This window comes from Rana temporaria, chromosome 2 (genome assembly GCF_905171775.1).
Source record: "Rana temporaria chromosome 2, aRanTem1.1, whole genome shotgun sequence".
Taxonomy (NCBI): Eukaryota; Metazoa; Chordata; class Amphibia; order Anura; family Ranidae; genus Rana; species Rana temporaria.
In genome coordinates this window covers 428261307-428285284 of record NC_053490.1, presented here as the reverse complement: position 1 = coordinate 428285284, position 23978 = coordinate 428261307, and the positions used below count along the sequence as shown (strand labels likewise).

Below are 23978 nucleotides of genomic sequence, written 5' to 3'. Positions count from 1 at the left end.
CATTGATATGTTATAAAATGGGCATCTTAGCTTAAAAAAAAATTAGGGAGAAGACTGCAGTAGAGGCTATTAATACAACTGCAAAAAAATAAATGCATTTTGTGCTTGGTGGTTTATATAAATTGTGATGTTTCTGCCACTAGCTTACTTCTTTCCTTAATATATATCCCTAATGTTAAGAGCAAAATGTTCAACTAATGTTCAGGAAAGCTAGACACAAGACTTTAACTATTCAACATATGTAATGTCTGCTGTTACAAAAAGTAGTTACACAAAACCACGCAAACAATATAAAGTAATATTTAGACTCTGTCAGTGTTTACAAAACAGGAGGCATATATGTGTGTGTGTGTGTGTGTGTGTGTGTACATATGTGTGTATATCAGGGCTCGACAAACCCCGGGCGACAGGTCGCATCTGTGACTAGAATTAGCGACATGGCGCCTGGGGCGGCACAGCTGGGGTATCTTGTCTCCGTTCGCCCTCCACCCCCCCGACGCGATCGCGTTGGGCCGGTAATTGAGGCCGCCGCTTTGCGGCCTTCTGCAGTCCTATGCTTCCTTCTGAAATCTGGCACCCTCTTGTGGTGGCCGTTGGTATGACAAGACAACCAGCAATGCTAATTGAGCTGCACCTGTTTTCACTGCCTGCCCATCTCCTTCCCTTTACTTAGAACCCCCAAACATTATATATATTTTTTATTCTAACACCCTAGAGAATAAAATGGTGGTCGTTGCAATACTTTCTGTCACACCGTATTTGCGCAGCGGTCTTACAAGTGCACTAGTTTGGAAAAAAAAAATACACTTTTTTTAATAAAAAAAAAAAAAGACAACAATAAAGTTAGCCCAATTTTTTATATATATATTGTAAAAGATAATGTTATGCCAAGTAAATTGATACCCAACATGTCACGCTTCAACATTGTGTCCGCTCGTGGAATGGCGACAAACTTTTACCCTATAAAATCTCCATAGGTGTTTAAAAAAAAATTCTACAGGTTGCATGTTTTGAGTTACAGAGGAGGTCTAGGGATAGAATTATTGCTCTCGCTCTACCAATCGCGGCGATGCCTCACATGTGTGGTTTAAATGCCGCTTTCATATGCAGACGCTACTCACGTATGTGTTCGCTTCTGCATGCGAGCTCAAGGGGAACGGGTGCATTCCTGACTCCTAACTTTTTTAGCTGGCTCCTAGATTCCAAGCCCTGATATATATATGTGTGTGTGTGTGTGTGTGTGTGTGTGTGTGTGTGTGTGTGTGTATATATACCATTATATCATTTACTGTGTGCAATATATTTATATATATATATATATATATATATATATATATATATATATATAAAGAATCTTCTTTTTTTATATATATATTGGGTGTGTATATACAGTATATATAAATTGCCATTTGTGTAGGAGGGACCCTTGACAGATAGTCCTATACATGTTTAATTTTTTTTATTAATTCCTTAAATCTTTTGCAGTATAAGTTGGGATCTGTTTGGAGAAGTACACCATCTTCTCTGGCAATATCTGTCCTTATAGTTATTAAAATTGTTATTGCTTTTAACCTGAAGGGTAAAACTTAGCCTGCCTCAAACATCCAGTCCCTATAGGCTTTGACCTTGATACTAAAATTGTGCTTCCACATTCTACTCGTTTGTGTGTACTATAATGAGGGTCACATCCGCTGCTCTGAATGTAAATCACTTTGATCTTCATACACATTCTACAGCTCTATAGCATACTGTGATGCATACATTGTGTTTACTCAAGGTTATGTCTACCTTCGTAACTTCCTGAGAATTAAAGAGGAACTTCACATTATGCCATTTTGTTTTCCCAACAATATAAAAGTTCAAAGAGTACTACAATGTACAATGGAGTAACTACAAAGCCGAGTCCCCCAGCTTAGCAACCTTTCCTTTGCAGCACCTAGCATTTTGCAATGGAGGTCAATGGCCTTTATTGCAGACAAAATATTAGTCCCCTTTATCACACTACCCCTAATGTACTGTAAGTTCTCCTAAACAGAGGGGCTTATGTAGTACTCCAGCAGGGGCGGACTGACCATTGAGTCACTCGGGCACTGCCCGAGGGCCCCATGCCACTAGGGGGCCCCCATCAGGGTTGCCAGGCTCAGTAAAACCAGGGACAGTATGTAAAAATCTATGTTGTTTTACATCTATCCCTGATATGTCCGAAACTGACATGCTTTTGATGATGTGAAAATCCTGAGATTTTAGATGCCCCGCCTCTGCACTGCCTCCTGGCGTGGTGGGCATCTGTAAGCCCAGGGGCCCCATAATCTTCTATTGCCCGGGGGCCCCATGAGTTGTCAGTCCGCCCCTGTACTCCAGTAACATTGATGTCTAGTGGCCTGTACTGCACACCTAATAGCCTCATTTATTATCACACAGGCTGAGCTTTCTTCTTGGCATTGTTGCCTCTTCTGCCTTTATCATCAGCCAATATTCCTCACTCGCTGACAGAAATTAAGTTGGCTTGGATGGGTGTGATCCTTGCACAAAAAAATAGTCCTTACTTTTCAAAGACAACTTTGGTTTTCATAGTAGAGGGAGGTATGTTTATTGGCATTAAACTCATGACATTGTAATATATATATAATTAGTTAAATTAACTGCAAACTTGTTACCATTGCAAGCTGTGACAAGATATACAACTGCCTTAAGCTGGCCATACATTATGAAATGTTCTTGTATAATTCTTCCTTAGATTTACCAAAACCATATAATATATGACATTAAACCTAAACACTTTCAATTTGTATGCAATCAGGCTGGCCCTTGCACTACATAGTTGAAGGTAAGTCTAAAGGAAGTTGAATAAGATAATTGTACATTGTAACGCCAGCTTAACTCTTGACATTTGGCTGTCGTTTTCTACAGTTTTTTTCGCTGGCCTAGAGAGCTCCACATCACATTATAATTAGGGTTCTTTTCAGACTACGCCTTCAATTAGGTTTTGCCTTAGTGATAGGGAGTGAGGGGGAAAATGCTTTGAAATAATCATAACCCCCCAAACACAATAACATTCTGATATGGTAAAAAAAAAAAAAACTGACTAAAACGACTCATGATACAATTGCTATCTTATCTAAAGGTGGCCATACTTTAGCAGCACCTGGCTCGATTTACCTCAATTGAAAAACTGAAAGATCTGGTTGGAACACTGTCAGATGAAGAGTGACAGCCCCTAGTGGAAGGCATGTGTACTGTGACGAAACGCATCAGGGAGGAGCTTGTAAGGTCATTGCACAAACCCGGAAGTGGCCAGACCATGCTTTCCTACTCGGGTGATGCTGATTCCTAGCGGCAATGCTTTACATTTTAAAGTGAACATACCATTGTGCACAGGTTTTAAGTGCACTATTCCTGTGCTTTTCAGATTGTTTTTAATAAAGAATGATTTTTAACGATAAAGCACTATGATGGTCTTTTATTATTTTTGAACCAAAAAGCAGACTGGAGGAGTGATAACATTTGCTGTACCTATTACTAAAGATCAGGAGGGAGAAGGTGGTCTATTGAAGAATTTGAAGAAGAGGTTTGAAAGCCCCTAAATAGGGGAAAGAATATGGTGACCTATTTATAATGTAGGTCAATTTTTTCAGGTGAGCGCACTTTGTGAAGTTGGTGGAATACATGAAGGAATTATCATACACACAAGTGGAGTGCATATTTACTTTAATACATGGGCTTTTTTATGCATTGTGATTTTTTTTGTTTGGTTTGCACATTGTATTATGAAATATAGAAGAATTTGTGAAATAAAAATTAAAAAGTGGACAAAAAAATTTGAAAATTACAACTTTGGAAACTTTACTTCTGACTGCAAACAAAGTGGCTGGGAATTCCATTCATCTATACCAGACCCTTGTACTGGATGAGGGTTAGGTATAGATGTTAACAGGGGACCCTCACAAAAATACATAAAAAATAAACAGCATGGGGTTCCCACTAAAAATACATGGCATCATTGATAACCGTCTGGTATGGCAAAAAAAATTCAGGCGACATGCCTCTAAATAGGGGATGTACCATTTTTATGAGGACAAGGACCTCCTCCTTAGTACCAAAAATATGTAGCAGAATACATATTGACCTAAATTTATGAATAAATTCAATTTTGTTTTTATTATCGGGTATGTTTTATAGCAGAAAGTAAAAAAAAATGTTTTTTAAAATTGTCGGCATTTTTTTGTTTATAGCTAAAAAAAATAAAACCACAGAGGTGATCAAATACCCCCAAAAGAAAGCTCTATTTGTGGGGAAATAAAGGACATAATCGTATTTGGGTACAGCATCACACGACATCACATTTTTTTTAACCACTCTACTACGAGCCGCCGTCAATTGAGGCGGCAAGGTAGCTCAGTTATTTTGACAGGATGTCATATGACGTCCTCGTCTTTTAAAGCCGCTAGGGGGAGCGCACCCGTTGTGTTACTGGGAACACGATGTGCGTGCCCGGCAGCTGCGATGGCCGCCAGGCACCCGTGATTGCCCAGTAACTGAGCAGGACCGTGGATCTCTGTGTGTAAACACAAAGATCCATGTCCTGTCAGGGAGAGGAGCCCGTTGCTGTGTCCCTTGTACATATGGACACAGATCGGTCACCTCCCCAGTCAGTCCCCTCCCCCTACAGTTAGAATCACTCACTAGGCTACACATTTAACCCCTTCCTTGCCCCCTAGTGTTAACCCCTTCCCTGCCAGTCACATTTATACAGTTATCAGTGCATGTTTATAGCACTGTTCACTGTATAAATGTGAATGATCCCAAAAATGTGTCAAAAGTGTCCGATGTGTCCGCTATAATGTCGCAGTCCCAATAAAAAAAAAAAAAAACGCAGATCGCCGCCATTCCTAGTAATAAAAAAAAAATACAAAAAAAATCATAGTTATGTCCCCTATTTTGTAGGCGCTATAACTTTTGCGCAAACCAGTCACTATACGGTTATTGCGATTTTTTTTTTTTACCAAAAATATGTAGAAGAATCGGCCTAAACTGAGATTTTTTTTATGAAAAAGTAAAAAATATTGTGTTTTTTTTTTCAAAATTGACGCTATTTTTTTGTTTATAGCCCAAAAAATAAAAACCGTCAATTTTATTTGGGAGCCACGTCGCACAACCGCGCAATTGTCAGTTAAAGCGACGCAGTGCCGGAAGCTGAAATTTGGCCTGGGCAGGAAGGGGGTATATGTGCACAGTAAGCAAGTGGTTAAAAAGTATCGTAAAAAAATGGTCAGGAAGTGGGTAAATCCTTCCGGGGCTGAAGTGGTGAAATTTTTTTTTTTCTTTTCTTTACAATTTTTTTCTTTTTTTATACGTTTTTGTTTTTTATACTTTCATCAGAGTAGTTCAATGTCACCATAGTATCACTGATTGCTGATACAGTGATAAACGCTGTAACAGCAATTGTTTGAACTGTCATGAATGGGTTTCTATTCATGACAGCTTGGTTTCTGTTAACATGCTGTGATTGGCTACAGCGAATTACATGGTACAGGGTGATGTGATTGGCCCAGGTACATTGTGATAGCTGTGGGCCAATCAGAGCACCACTACAGAATGCACAACTGGTATGAACAAAACTCATTCATAGCAGTTGTGTATGCATTGTAATCATGTGATTGCAAAGAGATCACAAGATCCCCTGGCTGCTCAAAGTGGTTGGGTACCACAAACTGTAATCGGGAGCGGCACGCCAGTGCGCATGTGCCAAGTCTGCCTGTGTCGCTCGCCCACAGTAAAAGTACTGTGGTCAGCCTAAAGTGGTTAAAGCAACCTGATAAAAAGACAAACTTTTTTTTAACTTATAATAAAATATGCCTGTGTAATCAGTTATTAACCCTTAATTGACCCTAACCAATCCTAATTAACTCCTTCCCCTTCTCTCCTTAAAGTGGATGTAAACCCTCACATATAACCAGTGAAGTGAACAGCCTTAGATGATACACAGAGATTAAACAAATCTCCCTACATAGGTTTTACATGTACACCTTCTGTCTTCAGTTTTATATACTGTTTAGAAAGTGCACATCGTGTTAGGGGATTATCTCTTCCTGTTTAACACTGCAGTGAAGGCTGAGCATACAGCCAAGACAGCTGATTGGAGGAAAGGCACACCCCCCCCCCCACTCCTCATAGGCTCAGACATTCAGATCTGTTCTTTGAATTGTTCAGAGCTCTGAACGATTATAGCATCCTCCCCAACACAAAACTCTGGCTGCTTTTATCACAGTGGACAGAAGAATGGAGCAGGATACAGCTACATGGCAAGGCTGTAGATGGGCACTGATTAGGCGCAATGATGGGCAATGGCGAGGCTGCAGATGGGCACTGATTAGGCTGCAATGATGGGCAATGGCGAGGCTGCAGATGGGCACTGGGGAGGCTGCATATGGGCACTGATCAGGCTTCATTAATGGGCAATGGTAATGCTGATAAGGCTGCATTGATGGGCACTGACCCTTATTTTGCTTCAAAGTTCTTTATTTATAATTTACGTTTTTTTTCTCCTGAAACGACCCTCTTAAAATAAAGGTGCGTGTTACATGTCAATAAATACGGTAATTGAGGAGCATGGTATTTCCAAATCAATATGCCTATAAGAGAAATGTAAAAATGGCTCTAGGCCACAAGTGTGAGAAGTGAAGTGCTTAATAATAAAAGTAATGGCTGGACATACACTAATGTAAAATCTATTTGGAACAGCACACACCCCTCTTAGAGTCTTTTGCCGCGTACACACGACTGTTTTTTATGACGAGAAAAATGCAATTCTTTAAATTGGTCATTAAAAACGTGTGTAGGCTCCAGAGCATTTTTCTCAACGTGAAAACAGTCCATTAATAATTTAGAACATGCTCTTTTTTTTCTCGTCGTTTTTCACGTAGTCGTTTTTCACCTCGTGAAAAACGGTCATGTGTAGGCTTTAACGACGGGGAAAAAAATCGTGCATGCTCAGAAGCAGGTTATGAGAAGGGAAATTTGCATAATCAGCCCAAAGGGTGTCGCCAATCAAATGGAACTTCCCCTTTATAGTGCCGTCGTACGTCACCGCGCTTTGCTCAAGCATTTTTTTTCACGACCGTGTGTATGCAAGGCAAGCTTGACAAGAATCACGTCGAGAAAAACATTGTTTTTACCATGACATTAAAAACGGCATTTCAGCTTTATTCCTGCTAATGAACATTTTTAGTAAAATAACACCTTTATATAAACCTCTCACAAACCTAGACGATTCAGACCAAATTTAAGATTAAAAAATGAAGGTTACCTTCAGTGACAGATATCAAAAGATTAGAAGATCCAGAAATAATCAGCTTAAGTCATATGCAAACTAAACTCAACTCTGCCCCCTTACACCTTGAGCCTCCTAGGATATTTGTATTTCCCTGCAGTAAAACTGGCCATATACCAGGAGATTTCCAAATGAACGCTCGTACGAATATTCATATGAAAAATCGCTGTACTGTATGATGTTCCTTTTCCTTTTGATATTTGATTTTGGAGCGCATGGACTTATCGAAATAAAAACCGCATCTACTGTTAGAAAATAATTTGTTTGAGAAAAAATTTCCATCAATTTCCTTGTCATTATGGTCATAAAAAATATCAAATGAACGATCTTAAAACAGAAAAAACAATTCAGATAAATTGCCAGTTGTGTATGACCAGCTTTACTTTACATCTCCATACTGAAATAAGATAGCATAGGTTACAGTGCCTTTAAAACATATTCATACCCCTTGAAAATTTTCCACATTTTCTCATGTTACAACCAAAAACTTAATATGTATTTTATTAGGATTTTATGTGATAGACAAACACAAAAGTAGCACATAATTGTGAAGTGGAGGAAAAATTATAAATGGTTTTCCAATTATTTTTTTTCAAATAAATATCTGAAAAGTGTGGCATGCATTTGTATTTCACACCCTTTACTCTGATACCCCTAACTAAAATTTAGTGAAACCAATTGTCCTCAGAAGTTACCTAATTAGTAAATAGAGTCCACCTGTGTGTAATTTAATCTCTGTATAAATACAGCTGTTCTGTGAAGCTATCAGAGGTTTGTGAGAGAACCTTATGCCTCGTTTCCACTGAGCGGATCGGTTCGGTACGCTATTTTGGGTGTTTCCATTATGAAAGTGTGCCATAAAACCAAACCGTACCGCACCATTCTGGGTCCTGCTTCAGATGTGGGGCCATAGAAAATGGAACAGTTCAGTTAGGGCGGACCTACAATACATTCCACTGATTGGTGGACACGCTAGGCATTTTTTCTAAACCCTGTATGGCCCCTGACAGTCTGACTTACAGTGGAAACGCTCACCAGAATAGACCGATCCATTCTAACCGTTCCAAACTGTACCGACCCGAACCGTTCCGTTCAGTGGAAACGAGGCAATAGTGAGCAAACCACATCATGAAGGCCAAGGAACACACCAGACAGGTCAGAGATACATTTTTTGAGAAGTTTTAAGCAGGGTTAGATTGTAAAACAATATTCCAAGATAACATGCCACAGAGCACTGTTCAATCCACCATCCAAAAATGGAAAGAGTATGGCACAACTGCAAACCTACCAAGACATGAGCTTCCAGAGAAGCAGCAAAGAGGCCCATGGTAACTCTGGAGAGGCTTCCATTTGTGGATGGACATTTTATTGTTACACAACATTGCTATAATCTTTTCATATGGACTATAAACTGAAAGACCTATGAATAAGTGGTTGTGGAATGAATAAGTTACTGCTATAAGGAAATTTGCTTTGATATACAAAGTGGTTTAGATTACAAGCATGCTTGTGGAATGAACTATGCTCGCAATCCAAGGTTTTATTGTAAGCACTATTTGGAGTGTTTTTTCATATATACACACATATATATATATACAGTGAGGAAAATAAGTATTTGAACACCCTGCTATTTTGCAAGTTCTCCCACTTGGAAATCATGGAGGGGTCTGAAATTGTCATCGTAGGTGCATGTCCACTGTGAGAGACATAATCCAAAAAAAAAATTCCAGAAATCACAATTTATGATTTTTTAACTATTTATTTGTATGATACAGCTGCAAATAAGTATTTGAACACCTGTCTATCAGCTAGAATTCTGACCCTCAAAGACCTGTTAGTCTGCCTTTAAAATGTCCACCTCCACTCCATTTATTATCCTAAATTAGATGCACCTGTTTGAGGTCATTAGCTGCATAAAGACACCTGTCCACCCCATACAATCAGTAAGAATCCAACTACTAACATGGCCAAGACCAAAGAGCTGTCCAAAGACACTAGAGACAAAATTGTACACCTCCACAAGGCTGGAAAGGGCTACGGAGAAATTGCCAAGCAGCTTGGTGAAAAAAGGTCCACTGTTGGAGCAATCATTAGAAAATGGAAGAAGCTAAACATGACTGTCAATCTCCCTCGGACTGGGGCTCCATGCAAAATCTCACCTCGTGGGGTCTCAATGATCCTAAGAAAGGTGAAAAATCAGCCCAGGACTACACGGGAGGAGCTGGTCAATGACCTGAAAAGAGCTGGGACCACCGTTTCCAAGGTTACTGTTGGTAATACACTAAGACGTCATGGTTTGAAATCATGCATGGCACGGACGGTTCCCCTGCTTAAACCAGCACATGTCAAGGCCCGTCTTAAGTTTGCCAATGACCATTTGGATGATCCAGAGGAGTCATGGGAGAAAGTCATGTGGTCAGATGAGACCAAAATAGAACTTTTTGGTCATAATTCCACTAACCGTGTTTGGAGGAAGAAGAATGATGAGTACCATCCCAAGAACACCATCCCTACTGTGAAGCATGGGGGTGGTAGCATCATGCTTTGGGGGTGTTTTTCTGCACATGGGACAGGGCGACTGCACTGTATTAAGGAGAGGATGACCGGGGCCATGTATTGCGAGATTTTGGGCAACAACCTCCTTCCCTCAGTTAGAGCTTTGAAGATGGGTCGAGGCTGGGTCTTCCAACATGACAATGACCCGAAGCACACAGCCAGGATAACCAAGGAGTGGCTCTGTAAGAAGCATATCAAGGTTCTGGCGTGGCCTAGCCAGTCTTCAGACCTAAACCCAATAGAGAATCTTTGGAGGGAGCTCAAACTCCGTGTTTCTCAGCGACAGCCCAGAAACCTGACTGATCTAGAGAAGATCTGTGTGGAGGAGTGGGCCAAAATCCCTCCTCCAGTGTGTGCAAACCTGGTGAAAAACTACAAGAAACGTTTGACCTCTGTAATTGCAAACAAAGGCTACTGTACCAAATATTAACATTGATTTTCTCAGGTGTTCAAATACTTATTTGCAGCTGTATCATACAAATAAATAGTTAAAAAAATCATACATTGTGATTTCTGGATTTTTTTTTTGGATTATGTCTCTCACAGTGGACATGCACCTACGATAACAATTTCAGACCCCTCCATGATTTCCAAGTGGGAGAACTTGCAAAATAGCAGGGTGTTCAAATACTTATTTTCCTCACTGTATATATATATATATATATATATATATATATATATATATATCTATATCTATATCTAGTCATAATGGAGGCACATCAATGGAGCAATGAAGAGGAAAGCATGATCTGTTAGGCCGGGGTGACAAAAAAGCTTTATTTGACTGAACTTAAAAGCGGAGTTCCACCCAAAAGTGGAACTTCCACTTAAACCACTCCTCGCCCCCTTACATGCCATATTTGGCATGTAATTTTTTTTTGGGGGGGGGGGGTGGGGGCTTCAGGAGGAGTGGGACTTCCTGTCCCACTTCCTCCTTCCACCCAGGGACCGTTTAGGCGATACGTCATATCGCCTATGGCGGCCTCTCCCTCCACGTGACAGGTCCCAGGCGATCGCCTGTGCAATCAGGTAGCGCAGAGCCGCTCACGCATGCGCATGTTGGTGCCCGGCCGCGAAGCTGAAAGCTGTCACGGCCGGGTGCCCACAGTTAGGATGGAGGCGCCGGCGGAGGGGGGCGGGGGCCTAGCGTCGCTGGACAGTGGAGCAGGTAAGTGTATGTTTGTTAAAAGCCAGCAGCTATGCTTTTTGTAGCTGCTGACTTATAATAAACATAAAAAAAGGCTGGAACTCCACTTTAAGTGTGTTACACTTTGTGAGGTAAGTGCATATCTTTTGGGGGAGCACTGAGGTGAATAGATACAAAGCACAGATTTTTGAGAATTTGTGAAAAGTTACAACTTAAAAATGTTATTGAACTCAAGCATGGGATTTATACGACTACAAGAAGAAATACACATGAATGTATCATATTATTGTATATTCACATGTTATTATGTTGCCACTTATATTTGCACAGGAGAATTGATACACTAAGTGGTTGGATACATTTATTATCACTAGCGCAGCATTATTTGTTTTGCGTGTAGCAATATTTTTGCCTTTAGGCTGCATTCACACCTAATCGCTGCGTTTTGTCCCGTGAATTGCGGTGAAAAATTGAGGCGTTTTGTACCGCGATTTGCGGCGACAAAAAGCCGCGATTTTAACCCCCATTAACCCCCAGGTCCACATCCCCTATGCCGAACGCCGAAGCCGCCTGAAAAAAAGGGTCCGGGACTTGTTTTGAGCTTCAGGCGTTCAGCGTTTCGGCCTTTTCGGCGTGGAGATGTGAACCATCTCCATAGAGGGCAATGGTATTTCTCCCCTCCGGCGTATCGAGCGTCGGGCGTAAATACGCCTAGGTGTGAATGGAGCCTTAGACTATATTCGGATAGACGAAAAACACTGATGCGAATGACAGCAGCAAGAATCTGCAGCTGTTTCAGTCACCTGTGAGTGGCTAGCGGCAGCCACTGAGCCCCGTGCTCTTCAATGACAGGTCAGTGGTGGGCGCAGTTATCCATGGATGCAGTTTGTGTGCTTTCAGCAGGTATTTGCAGGTTGGTCAGCCATCTACAGATAGCTGACCTCTCACTGAAGTGTACAGAGCTCGGTGGCCACAGGTGGCTGAAACAGCTGCAGGTATCAGCAGATTCCTGCCACTGTCATTCACACGGTGCTATTCACCTCTGTGAATGTAGCCCTAGAGTCAACCATTCTCAACCAAGGTCCCGTGGAACCCCAGGGGTCCTCTGGCGGTTGCTAGAGGTTGCAGTGGCTGATTGACCTCTCATTTGATGATGCCTGCATGGTTCCAGGCCCAATGTCACTTGGAAGATTTTTTTTAGATGTAAGGGGAGCATTCTTCCCATGGACTCCCAATGAGTTTACTTTAGCAGGGGTTCTCTGAGACCTGAAAATTATTTCAAGGGTTCCTCTGGGGTACAAAGGTTGCAAAAGGCTACCAGAGCTGCCATTAAAATCATGGGGCCTCGTACAGCCTGACAAACCTCCCAACCCCGCCTACACCCCCCTCCCCCTTTCAGTGGAGCAGCGGCATTGATTTTATCTGCCTACACACAAAAAATGAAAAAAAGTTCCTCTTCTGTCCGCACCTCCCGGACCCCTCTGTTGACCTAATGGGGCCCAGATATATGAAATTTAAGCTTGTAAGTAGGAGCTGGGGTGTGGTCTAGCAAAATCCATTTATTCATTTAGGCAAAAATGAACAATAAAGCTGCCCTGGGCCCCCTGTTTAGCTGATGTAGCCTGGACCCAGTACAACAGGACCAGTTGTACTGCCTTATCAGCAGCCCTGAAGAATGCTTTAGTTAATCTGTCTACGCTAATGTCTTGTACACATATCTTAGTTATTTCTGCTACATCCCACTAACACTAGTAGCTGTGTTAACATAAAATTAATGTTACTAATTGAAAGTTAAAACACAGCTGTAATACACATATACGATTCTCGAATTTGCATTCTCCAAAGAGTAGCAAAACTAAAAGCCATAACATTCCCAGCTGGCAGCCAAAGGCCGCATGAGGTCTCGCTGTGTTACTACTGTGGTGGATCAGTTGTATCTGACACAGACATTTTGATGCAGCTGTTTCAATGTAATTTTTTGCATATTGTGTGTCATAGTTACCTACATAATTAAATAAGACAGTTGGACAATTTAGCTTTAGGCCCCATTCACACGAGGCGGACTCCGTTCCTACGGAGTCCGCCTGCTCCCGCCAGCTCAGCGGGAGAACAGTCCGCAGATCTCCGCAGAGCCGACGGATGACAAGCTCCTCTCTGCTCACTGAGCGGGGAGGGGCTTGTCGGGCACCGCCGTCTCCTATGGAGTGATCTGATGAAAACGGACAGCATGTCCGTTTTCATCAGATCTTACCCGATCCGATCCGCATGGACGGATGGGGACGTGCTCCCCATACGTCTGTTTTTAGCGGATCGGGTCGGATGTCAGCGGACTTGTCTCCGCTGACATCCGACGCTCCATAGGATTGCATGGAGCGGCCGTTTAGGTCCGCCGTCAAAACTGACAGGCGGACCCGAACAGTTCGTCGTGTGAATGAGGCCTTAAAGAAATGCCTACACTTTTGGTCTAGAGCAGGGGTTTCCAAACTTTCTAAACAAAGGGACAGTTTACTGTCCTTCAGAACTAAGGGGGCCCATTGAGAGCAGAAAAGATCCCAACGTCACTGGGAATAAACAATTTTTTTTCTTTTTAAGCCTGTGGCGTGCAAAACACAACCCAAAAACTCCACCCGGTGCAGGGAAAAATGTGCACACACATAAAGAGTGACATCACAAAAAACTGCGACGGGTGCAAACGTCAGTGGTCCTCCGAAAAGGACCCGTCTCTGATCCCCCGGGGCGTTAGGCTCCTGGCAGGGAAAAGAGTAAACTGTGGTCCATACAGCCGAAGCCATATGGACCCATCTTGGTCCAAGCAGCCGAAGCCACAAGGACCCAACATCCTCAGAGGGACTGCCGAAACAGAACCCTCCTCGGTGAGTTTCCCCTGAAGGGAGACCCCATGAGAGCAGGTGAACCTAACCAGAAGGCCGAGTCCACCAACTCCCAAGACTTTCAGAGACCGGCCCGAGGACCAGCACCCTACTCGCCACACATAAAGTGCAAGCACCACAAAAAAAGTGACAAACAAAACAACACACGGGGAAAAATAATAAAAGAAAGTGGGGAAAAGGAAGATGGGAAGGTGAGGAAAGTGACCAATGTGAAATACATTGGCCGGCCCTCCGGCCAGGATAAAAATTCCACTGGTCCTAGCCAAAAGGCCCGGCCCAAGTGGCAGGTGTGAAAAGTGTGTTGTGGAGATCAGTGACCTGAAGGTGCCACACGATGAGTGCCCCTCAAACACTCGTGCAATGTATGGCACCCCTGGACTGCCACTCCAGGGGCACAATCTCCACGGGCTTTTCAACGGTCCCTAGCCCCCGGTCCGGACCGGCAGCACCCTTCCCAGCCAGGAAGGTGGGAGAAGAGGTCGGGGAGAGCCTACTGACGCAGACTCTACCCACAACCCCTATCTCTCCCACCTAATCACATTCTGGAAGTACTACCCGCTCCATCCCGGTTAAAGGAGAAGCAAGGGTTCCCTCCAGAACAACTGACTGGGGCAGATACCACCAAATCCAGGCCAACGGCCAGGGACCCGGCCTCTTGGCTTCGACCTCATGCCTCTCTGTCCACATCAGAAGGCTTCCACCTCCACACCAACAGGCTTAGCGTCCGCCGACTGCCATCCCTTTCCCCCTGCCACAGGGTACCGGGGACAGTCAGCTTAGCACCACCTATTGGCAACTGAATTGTGCCCCATCATTGGTGTCATTGGGAGGAATTGGACCCCATCCTTGGTGTCATTTGAAGGAATTCCGCCCCTTCATTGGTATGCTTGTTTAGGCTGAATTCACACCTATGCAGTTTTAGTGCTTTTTGCATTTTGCAGATTTGCACTACAGAACATGTTCCATAGGAAACCATGGTAAATGGACTGCAGTGCAAATCTGCAAAATGCAAAAAGCACCAAAACTGCATAGGTGTGAATCCAGCCTTATACACTGAACAAGCACCTCTGGCTCTGTCCATGTCAAGAAGAAAAACAATCATCTGAGAAAACCCACTTTGGCCTCTTTCACACGTCCGCTCCGTTTGTCCGTCCATTACAAGTCCGTTTACGGACTTGTAATGGTTCCCTATGGGATCGCGTCCGTTAGCGGATGGAGCATCCGCTAACGTCCGCGACCATCCGCGTCTGTCGGGATCCGCTTTTGCGGACGGAAGAAAACCCTATTTTTCTTCCGTCCGGCGGAGCGGATCGGATGCAGACGGACAGACGGTCCGTCTGCATCCGATTCCCCATAGGGGAGAGCGGAGCAGAGACAGGGCGGTCTCTGCACTGTGTGCGGGGACCGCCCTATCTGCCGACAGCTCAGCGGGGATTACGGATGATCCCCGCTGAGCTTTTGCGGACACACGGAGCGGACACAAAAACGGTCCGCTCCGTGTGAAAGAGGCCTTTAAATAAATTCTTCCACTGAAATATATCAGTGCATGTGGTAGCATCAGAGAGACCATAGATATTGGCTGGTCAGAGATATGCAGCCATGTTCACAGAGAACAGGTACCACATGTGTCCATGCTTTGGACACATAAACACACACAGTCAATTCATGGTGATATTTTCCATCAAGTGGCAAATCTCCTTGTGTGATAATGAGCATTTCTGATGTCAGCAAGCGTTTACTTCATTAAATTGGCTTATTCACACAAATGTAATTTGTCTACTGAACTGGCCCAGGAACAGGTAATTTATGGACAACCATACAATGGATTCTCATCCAATCAGATTGTTCAACAATCTGTGCAATTATGTGTCTACTTTTAATCTATAAATACTAGTTTCAATAAAAAGTAAAAGCCCAGGTGAACTCTTATGATTACTGTAAACCCTGGCAGCACATAGGAGAGTCAGACCGCTACTCTCAACAAAGCAGCAGTCTGGTTCTACACCGGCTTGACACCCCTGAACACTGCTTCCATCAACAGCACTGTTCAGGGACTGGGCTATCGGCAAAGAGCATGTTAACTCTCAGTGCAGCACGTAGGCCCCGTACACACGATAGAATCCATCCGCTGAAAAATCTCAGCGGATCGGTTTCAGCGTATAGATTCTATGGTGTGTACATTCCTGCGGATATTTATCCGCGGAAATTTCCCAATTCCAGCAGATAAAAATTTGTAGACATGTCTACAAATCTATCCGCTTGAATTGGCTCCCGCGGATCGATCCGGTGGTTTGTACAGACTCACCGGATCGATCCGTCTGAAGGGATCCCCCGCATGCGTCGTAATGATTCGACGCATGCGTGGAATTCCTTTTATGACAGCGTCGCGCACGTCGCCGCGTCATCATTGCGGCGACGGCGCGACACGTCATCGCGAGGGGATTTCGGCGCGGATTTCGATCCTATGGTGAGTACACTCCATCGGATCCAAATCCGCTGAAATCCTCGAGAGGATTTATCCGCGGAAACGGTCCGCTGAACCGTATGCGCGGATAAATCCTCTCGTGTGTACTAGGCCTAAGTGTTAAAAAGTAAAATAACAGCAGATTTATTACTGTATATGCAGCCTGACTGCATTACAGTAATAATCACAAGGGGTCAATGAGCTTTAAAATTAGTGGTAAAGGAAGTGCTGCCATATTTGGCCTCATAAATGAAAGATACTGATTGGTTGTGTTGTCCGTTATCATCAAGTAACTATACATAAGGAATCTGTTATGGACAGGAAAGTGGCTTCTGCCTTGCAGCACCAAAGTCCTCAGTTCAAATCCCAGCCAGGACACTATCTGCATGGCGTTTACATGTTCTCCATCCTGTGTTTTCATGCGTTTCCATCTAAAGACATGCTGGTAGATGAATGGTCTCCTGTCTACTTGGCCCTAGTATGTATGTGCATGCATGTGAGATAGGAACCTTAGTAGGCTCCTTGGGGGGCAAGGACTGATGTTAATAATAGGGACCTTACACTGTAAGCTTCTTGAGGCAGAGACTGATGTGAATGTAAAGCGTTACACTATATAAAACGGTCTGCAATAATAGTAGGCAACAAAAAAAAAAACTTTTTCTTTCATACATAGATGTGATGGTGGCTGTCCACCTGGGTGAAGTTGTGTTTGGCATATCTGGCGCACTACATCTGGGCCCTCTATCACATTACATCTAACTGAACGGCACTGCAGCTGGTCTAATTGTTCATGGGAAATCAAGTGTTTGTACAGATAAACTGACGTCCTGTCTTCTGGTTGATGCAAAAAGAGCAGGTGTTCACATCTTATGGTACACAGAATCCAATGACAGACTACATTGGCCAACTGTACTGTACAATCTAATGTGCCAAATACCCATGACATTGTATTATGCATGAGCTTGTTTGACAATATCAGGAATATTAGGAACTACGAATATCCTTTAGGCAGTTGTTTATACAGTCTGGTCATATGTGCTAAAATATTCATATTCTTAAAGTGATAATGCAGCACTTTGGTTAAAGCTCTTGCTAATACTGCAGAACGAGTCTCCAGGCACCTTTAAATCTTCGGCTTTTCCACTGCGGGCTTTTGGTGACTTTGCTGAGGTGACACAATGTTAATGCTATGAGAATTAGATGAATTTCTGTCTATAATGTAAGTGCTTTATGTACTCCTGACAGGTTACCATTCATTTCTGTGTCAATTCCCTATAGATTCTATGTGTTTATGTAAATAAATAAATTATGGTAATTAAATATAGTCACAGATGAATAAAAATTACCCACTCAGCAAAGAGCCTGGAATATGGCTGGAGCACAGATAATTGGTGAATTATCATTCTATGACAAGCGCAGTACCCTTCACCGAAAATAAAGACCCAATGTCCACCCTGTTCTCCCCAAAATAAAGACCCAATGTCTACCCCCTTCTCTTCAAATGAAGGATCCAATGACTAGCCCCTTCACCCCAAAATAAAGACCCAATGTCTACCCCCTTCCCCCCAAATTATGTATTCAATGACCCGCTCCTTCACCCCCCAAAAAAAGACCCAATGACTACCCCTTCTCCCCAAACTAAGGATTCAATGACTAGCCCCTTCACCCCAAAATAAAGACCCAATGTCTACCCTCTTCTCCTCAAATTAAGGATCAAATGACCAGTCCCTTCACCCCAAAATAAAGACCCAATGTCTACCCCCTTCCCCCTCAAACTAAGGATCCAATGTCCACACCCTTTTTCCCAAAATAAAGACACAATGTCTACCCCCAAATTAAAGATCCAATGACCAGCCTCATCCCCCAAAAAATAAAGAACCAATATCTACCCCCTTCTCCCCAAAATAAACACATAGGCCACGATTCAGATACATTGTCGTATCTTTGAGCGGGCGTAGCGCATCTCATATGCACTACGCCGATGTAACGTAGAGAGGCAAGTACTGTATTCACAAAGCACTTGCTCCCATATGTACGCCGGCGTAACGTAAATGGGCCGGCGTAAGCCCGCGTAATTCAAAGTAGCAAGGCAGTGGGTGTGTTGTATTATAATGAAACGTGACCCCATGTAAATGCATGGCTGATCGAACGACGCATGCTCAGAATCACGTCGCAAATACTCCCTAAGATACGTCGGCTCAATGCATTCGACGTGAAAGTAACCTACGCCCAGCCCCATTCACGTACCACTTACGCAAACTACGTAAAATACAACGCTGTTCCGACGTTTCCAACGTCCATACATACTTAACATGACTTACCCCTGCTTTATGAGGGGTAAACTTACGCCGGGCATAAGCCTTACGTAAACGGCGTAGCTAAATCCGACGGGCGCAAGTACGTTCGTGAATCGGCATATCTAGGTAATTTGCATATTCGACGCGTAAATCTACGGAAGCGCCCCTTGCGGCCAGCGTAAATATGCACCCAAGATACGATGGCGTAAGGAGACTTATGTCAGTCGTATCTTGCAAAATTCAGGCGTATCTCAGTTCCTGAATAAGCGCATAGATACGACGGCGCACATTTGGACTTACGAAGGTTTGCCGTCGTAAGTCCTTTCTGAATCTGGGCCTCAATGTTCACTCTCTTGTCCACAAAAGAAATACCTAATGACCACCCCGTTCTTCCCAAAATAAAGTCCCAATGTTCACTCCCTTCTCCCAAAAATAAAGACCCAGTGACCAGCACCTTCATCCAAAAATAAAGAACCAATGTCCACTCCATTCCTCCAAAGATAATATATCTCATTTACGTTACGCCGCCACAAGTTTTTCAGGCAAGTGCTTTATTCACAAAGCACTTGCCTGTAAAGTTGCGGCGGCGTAGTGTAAATCACCCGGCGAAATTCAAATTCGGCGGGTAGGGGGCGTGTTTCATTTAAATGAAGCGCGTCCCCGCGCCGAACGAACGGCGCATGCGCCGTTACAAAAATTTCACGGCGTGCATTGCTCTAAATGACGTCGCAAGGACGTCATTGGTTTTGACGTGGACGTAAATTACGTCCAGCACCATTCACGGACGACTTACGCAAACAACGTAATTTTATAAATTTTCGACGCGTGAACGACGGCCATACTTAACATTGGCTGCGCCTCATATAGCAGGGGCAACTTTACGCCGGGAAAAGCCTAACGTAAACGTTGTAACTTTACTGCGTCGGCCGCGCGTATTTTCGGGAATTCGCGTATCTAGCTAATTTGCATACTCGACGGGGAAATCGACGGAAGCGCCACCTAGCGGGGAGAAAAAATTGCAGATACGTTACGACGGTGTAAGAGCCTTACGCCTGTCGGATCGAATGGATATCTATGCGTAGCTGATTCTAAAATACGACGGCCCAGATTAGGACTTATGACAGCGTACATGGCGCTGCGCCGTCGTAAGCCCTTTGAGAATCTGGGCCAAGATGTCCACTTCCTTCTTCCCAAAATAAAAACCTATTGACCAAGCCATTCTTCCCAAAATAGAGACCCAATGTCCACCCCTTAGACCCAGAGACCATCCCTTGTCCCCATAGAAAAGATCCAATGTCCACCCCTATCCCCCCCCCCAAAATAAAGACCCAATGTGCACCCCCCCTAAAAAAAAAAAAAAAAAAAAAAAAAAAAAAGACCCAATGTGCACCCCCCCCCCAAAAAAAAAGACCCAATGTCCACCTAATTCTCCCCAAATGAAAGGCCCAACGTCCACCCCTTAGGCCCCAAAATAAAGACCCATCATCCACCCCCTTCTCCCCAAAATAAAGACCCAACGTCTACCCCATTCTTCCCAAACTAAGGACCTAATGTCCACCCCTGTCCCCCCAAAGTAACGACCCAATGTGCACCCCCTTCTCCCCAAATTAAAGATCCAATATCCATCCCCTTCCCCCTAAAATAAATACCCCACTGGACTTTTATTTTTCTGCCACATTGTATACTACTACTACTAATACTGCTACTACTAATACTACTACTACTACAGAAATGTGAATAAAACACAATATCTAAAAAGCATAGCCTGATTTTTTTTATTTTTATCCATAATATCACTTCTGGATTGTCAGTATTTACAACCAATATGTTTATGTATTATCAAAGTGACAAAAAAATAAAATAAATCAACAGCAAACATACAATTCCAGTTACAAATGCATACAATTATGTTACCAAGTATGTGTAAGAAAACCCTTACTGAGAAAATATGTAGGCTGTCATTGCCAACCTTTTACTGAAAAATGCTAGTTGCCTGGCCGCCTCTGACTTGAAGTCCACAGCCAAGCAAATCACAGGTATAATCAGAACACCTGGATCTACTTACTTGCTGAAGGGAAGCCACAGGATCAGCATGACAGCCAGTCATGTGGCATTTTTCAGAAGATCATGAGCAATGGCAGCCTTCATCTTTCTTTGGTTGCCCTTTCATATAATCAATGCATGTAATGCCTGCCACTTTCTGTATGCCATAGGATGGATGACAGGTGACGCCAGGTGCAGTCTTACCTCCTCGGTGGGAGATGTGCCTACATCGGAACTTCTGCTGTTTCCTCTTGTGCAGCAGATTGGGAAATTTCAGGAGCATGGCAGAGGTGATGAGATACCCACCCAGGGTGGTCAGTAGGTAGAAGGCGACTGACATGGTGCACCTGCTGCTCAGGTGAGCTATTGGATGGAAGGAGAAGTGTATTGTCAGCGCTGTGAGGATGCCCTGTGGGAGGGTGGCAGTGGGTGCTGCTTGATCACTGAGATCCCATAGTAGATCTTGTTGGTGATAGAAGATCTCCTCTAGTTCAGGGTGTACAGGTGACAGGAGATGCCAGCTCCTTGTTGGCTGATCATAGATTAGATCGCGTACGATGGCAGCAATTCGGAGAGCAAAGGTTCGGGCACAGAGCTGTCATACAAGACAAGGAGGATGGCAGTGTGTGATTCTAGGAGGGAAGCGGCATGTCCTTGGGAATCCTCCTGGATATGATGCTGTGAAGGCAGACACAAGGATCGGGAGTCTCTCTGCTCTGCCCAGCAGGCTGGCTGCACTGCAGCAGCTTCCTCTACTAGCCGGTTTATCTACACTTGTCACTGCCAGAGCACTGCGCATGCGTACTTCCGCCTTCGCTGGCTCGCATAACAAAGAGCTGCAGAGCACATGCGCAGTCCCGAGTCTAGCGCTAAGTTTATATTAGATGGAAAAGCTCGGCTGGGCTAAACTGCTGATGGCTGGATACAGCAATCCACGCTTCCGCAGTCATCTCACATTACATGACTGCCCATTAATGAGCCCTACCATGGGCTAGGGGGGTGTTCACCTGGCATTTTCTATAATGATGCCTGATGGCGGTCATACACATGTCCAATCATCAATTTTTTATTCCGATCTGCTCCTTGTGATAGGAATAATCAATCTGTAGTCAACGTTCCATTCAGTCAATATGACAAACACTGGGAAGTGGATTGCAATCGATAATTCGAAAATACGATCATAGGTTATTAATAGTTGATTAACTTATTTTTTTTAGATAAATTATTTATTTAACCCCTTCGCGCCTAAGGGAGAAATAGATCGAAATGCCTAAGCCCAATTTAGACATGTGTTAGTAAAATCATGCAGATCATCACCAACTAATTTGTGCATCCAGTGAATTCTACTGCATTTTTTTTCAGGACAAATTGGGCTTTCATTTGGTAGCAAATAGTAATTTTTATTATCAAACGAAAACTGGGCCAAAATATATATAAAAAAAATATATATATATTTTACGGTATATTTCTTGCTGCTTTCATAACCTACCACCCTAAAACAACCCAAAATAGTTTCTCCTGCTCCTGATGATCGCAGCGATACCACATATGTGCATGTTATTTGTTGTTGGTATCCGTAGTACAGCCAACCACACAAGTGCCCCCCTTTTTATTTTTTATTTTTTAATCCCATCTATCCTATAAAATTATTAATTTAACTTCTTTGCGCCTAAGGGAGAAATCAATCCAAATGCCTAAGCCCAATTTTGACATGTGTCAAGCAAACCGTACATATCATCACCAACTACTTTGTGCATCCAGGTTGATAATACCGCTTTTTTTTGTTAGAAAGTGGTAATTTTTATTATCAAAGGAAAACTGGCACAAAATAGTAAAAACAACAAAAACAAAAAAAAAAAACACTTTTTTTTTAAATTTAATTGTATATTTCTTGCTACTACCATAACCTACCACCAAAAGAACAACCCCCAAAAAATTCTCCTGTTCTTGACGATCGCAGCGATACCACATATGTGTATGTTATTTGTTGTTTGTACCCGTAGTACAGCCCAGAACAATAGTGCACATGTTGCTTTGTTTAAATCTAAAACACACTGACACTGATATTATATAAAAAAAATAAATAAAAAAACCCTGTCCAAAAAATACTGACCCTGACCTTGACGCAAACACTAACCCTGGCACTGACCTAAATCAAACCTTGATCTAGGTTTTTCTTTTTACATTTTCTTTTTATTATTGTTTTATTTTTTCTATCTCTGCAAGGACAGAGAGTGATACAATGTATCTCTCTCGTCCATGCACAGACAGAAAACACGGGGATGGGCTTCACAGTGCCTGATCACTGCAATAGCCAATCAGATGCTACCACAGCGATCAGTGACCCGCAATCGGAAGTTCCAGGTCCCGATCGGCAAGACCCTGCTCTCTGTGCTGGGTTCGCGTTGCGTGGTGCGCTCCCAGCACAAAGGGAGATACGCAAAAAAGTGGGGCCGCATGTTTGCATAGGTCGGCGTGAAGGGGTTAAAGTAATCAACAATGTGACATGACGGTCACAGAATCATGAAAGGTGTCATATAAAACATAGCGTTGAGCAGAAAAACATAATGATACAATCATTGGTGAAGCTAGACATTCTTCCATCCGGGGAAAGACTCAGTTCAGCCTCACTTCAGTAGCGGATTAGGAGGGGTATCACCAAGTAAGAAGTGAGCCAAGAAATGGGTCCTTTATTTGTTCTTCCTTCCTTCCGGCATCCCTCCCAATACCCATGGGGGCCATGCTTGGAATCTCCACATAAAGCACTGCTGCTTTCTTCTGGCATGTCACCTTTTCTCCAAGACAATTTTTTATTTTTCTATAGTATACACCAGAGGTCTCCAAACTGCGGCCCGAGGGCCAGATGTGGCTCTTTGCTAGCCTTTATCCTGCCCTTGGGGCACAATTCTTCCCACTGACATGAGGCACTACTCCTCCCATTGACACCAACAATGGGGCACTATATTATCCACTGATACCAATGATGGGATACTATTCCTCCTACTAATAGGGGGAATACTCCTCTTCCTATTGACCACCAACCCTGAGGCCATATATGTTGTCACGGATGCCAGGCCTGTGACTTTTTCTTCCCTTGCTGGCCCCAATCCGGCCCTCCTAAAGTCTGAAGGGCAATAAAGTGGCTCTTTGTTTGTAAAGTTTGGAGACCCCTGGTATACACCATAGGATTGTAGAAGATATGGGACACCTTTGGGTGCCCCAAGGAAAGCAGCAACGTAGCGCACCACAG

The 23978-nt window shown here is 43.4% G+C and overlaps 1 protein-coding gene across 1 annotated transcript in view; it reads right to left on the bottom strand.

Annotated features, from left to right (window-relative positions):
* The window catches only part of GDPD1 (glycerophosphodiester phosphodiesterase domain containing 1), a 128205-nt gene extending 106706 nt beyond the window's left edge, over positions 1–21499 (bottom strand). The window contains exon 1 of the mRNA XM_040338273.1: positions 20933–21499. Within this exon, the coding sequence (XP_040194207.1) occupies positions 20933–21068 (136 nt within the window). The 5' untranslated portion in view covers positions 21069–21499. The remainder of the gene's footprint in view (positions 1–20932) is intronic.
* Between the last annotated feature and the right edge of the window lie 2479 nt (positions 21500–23978).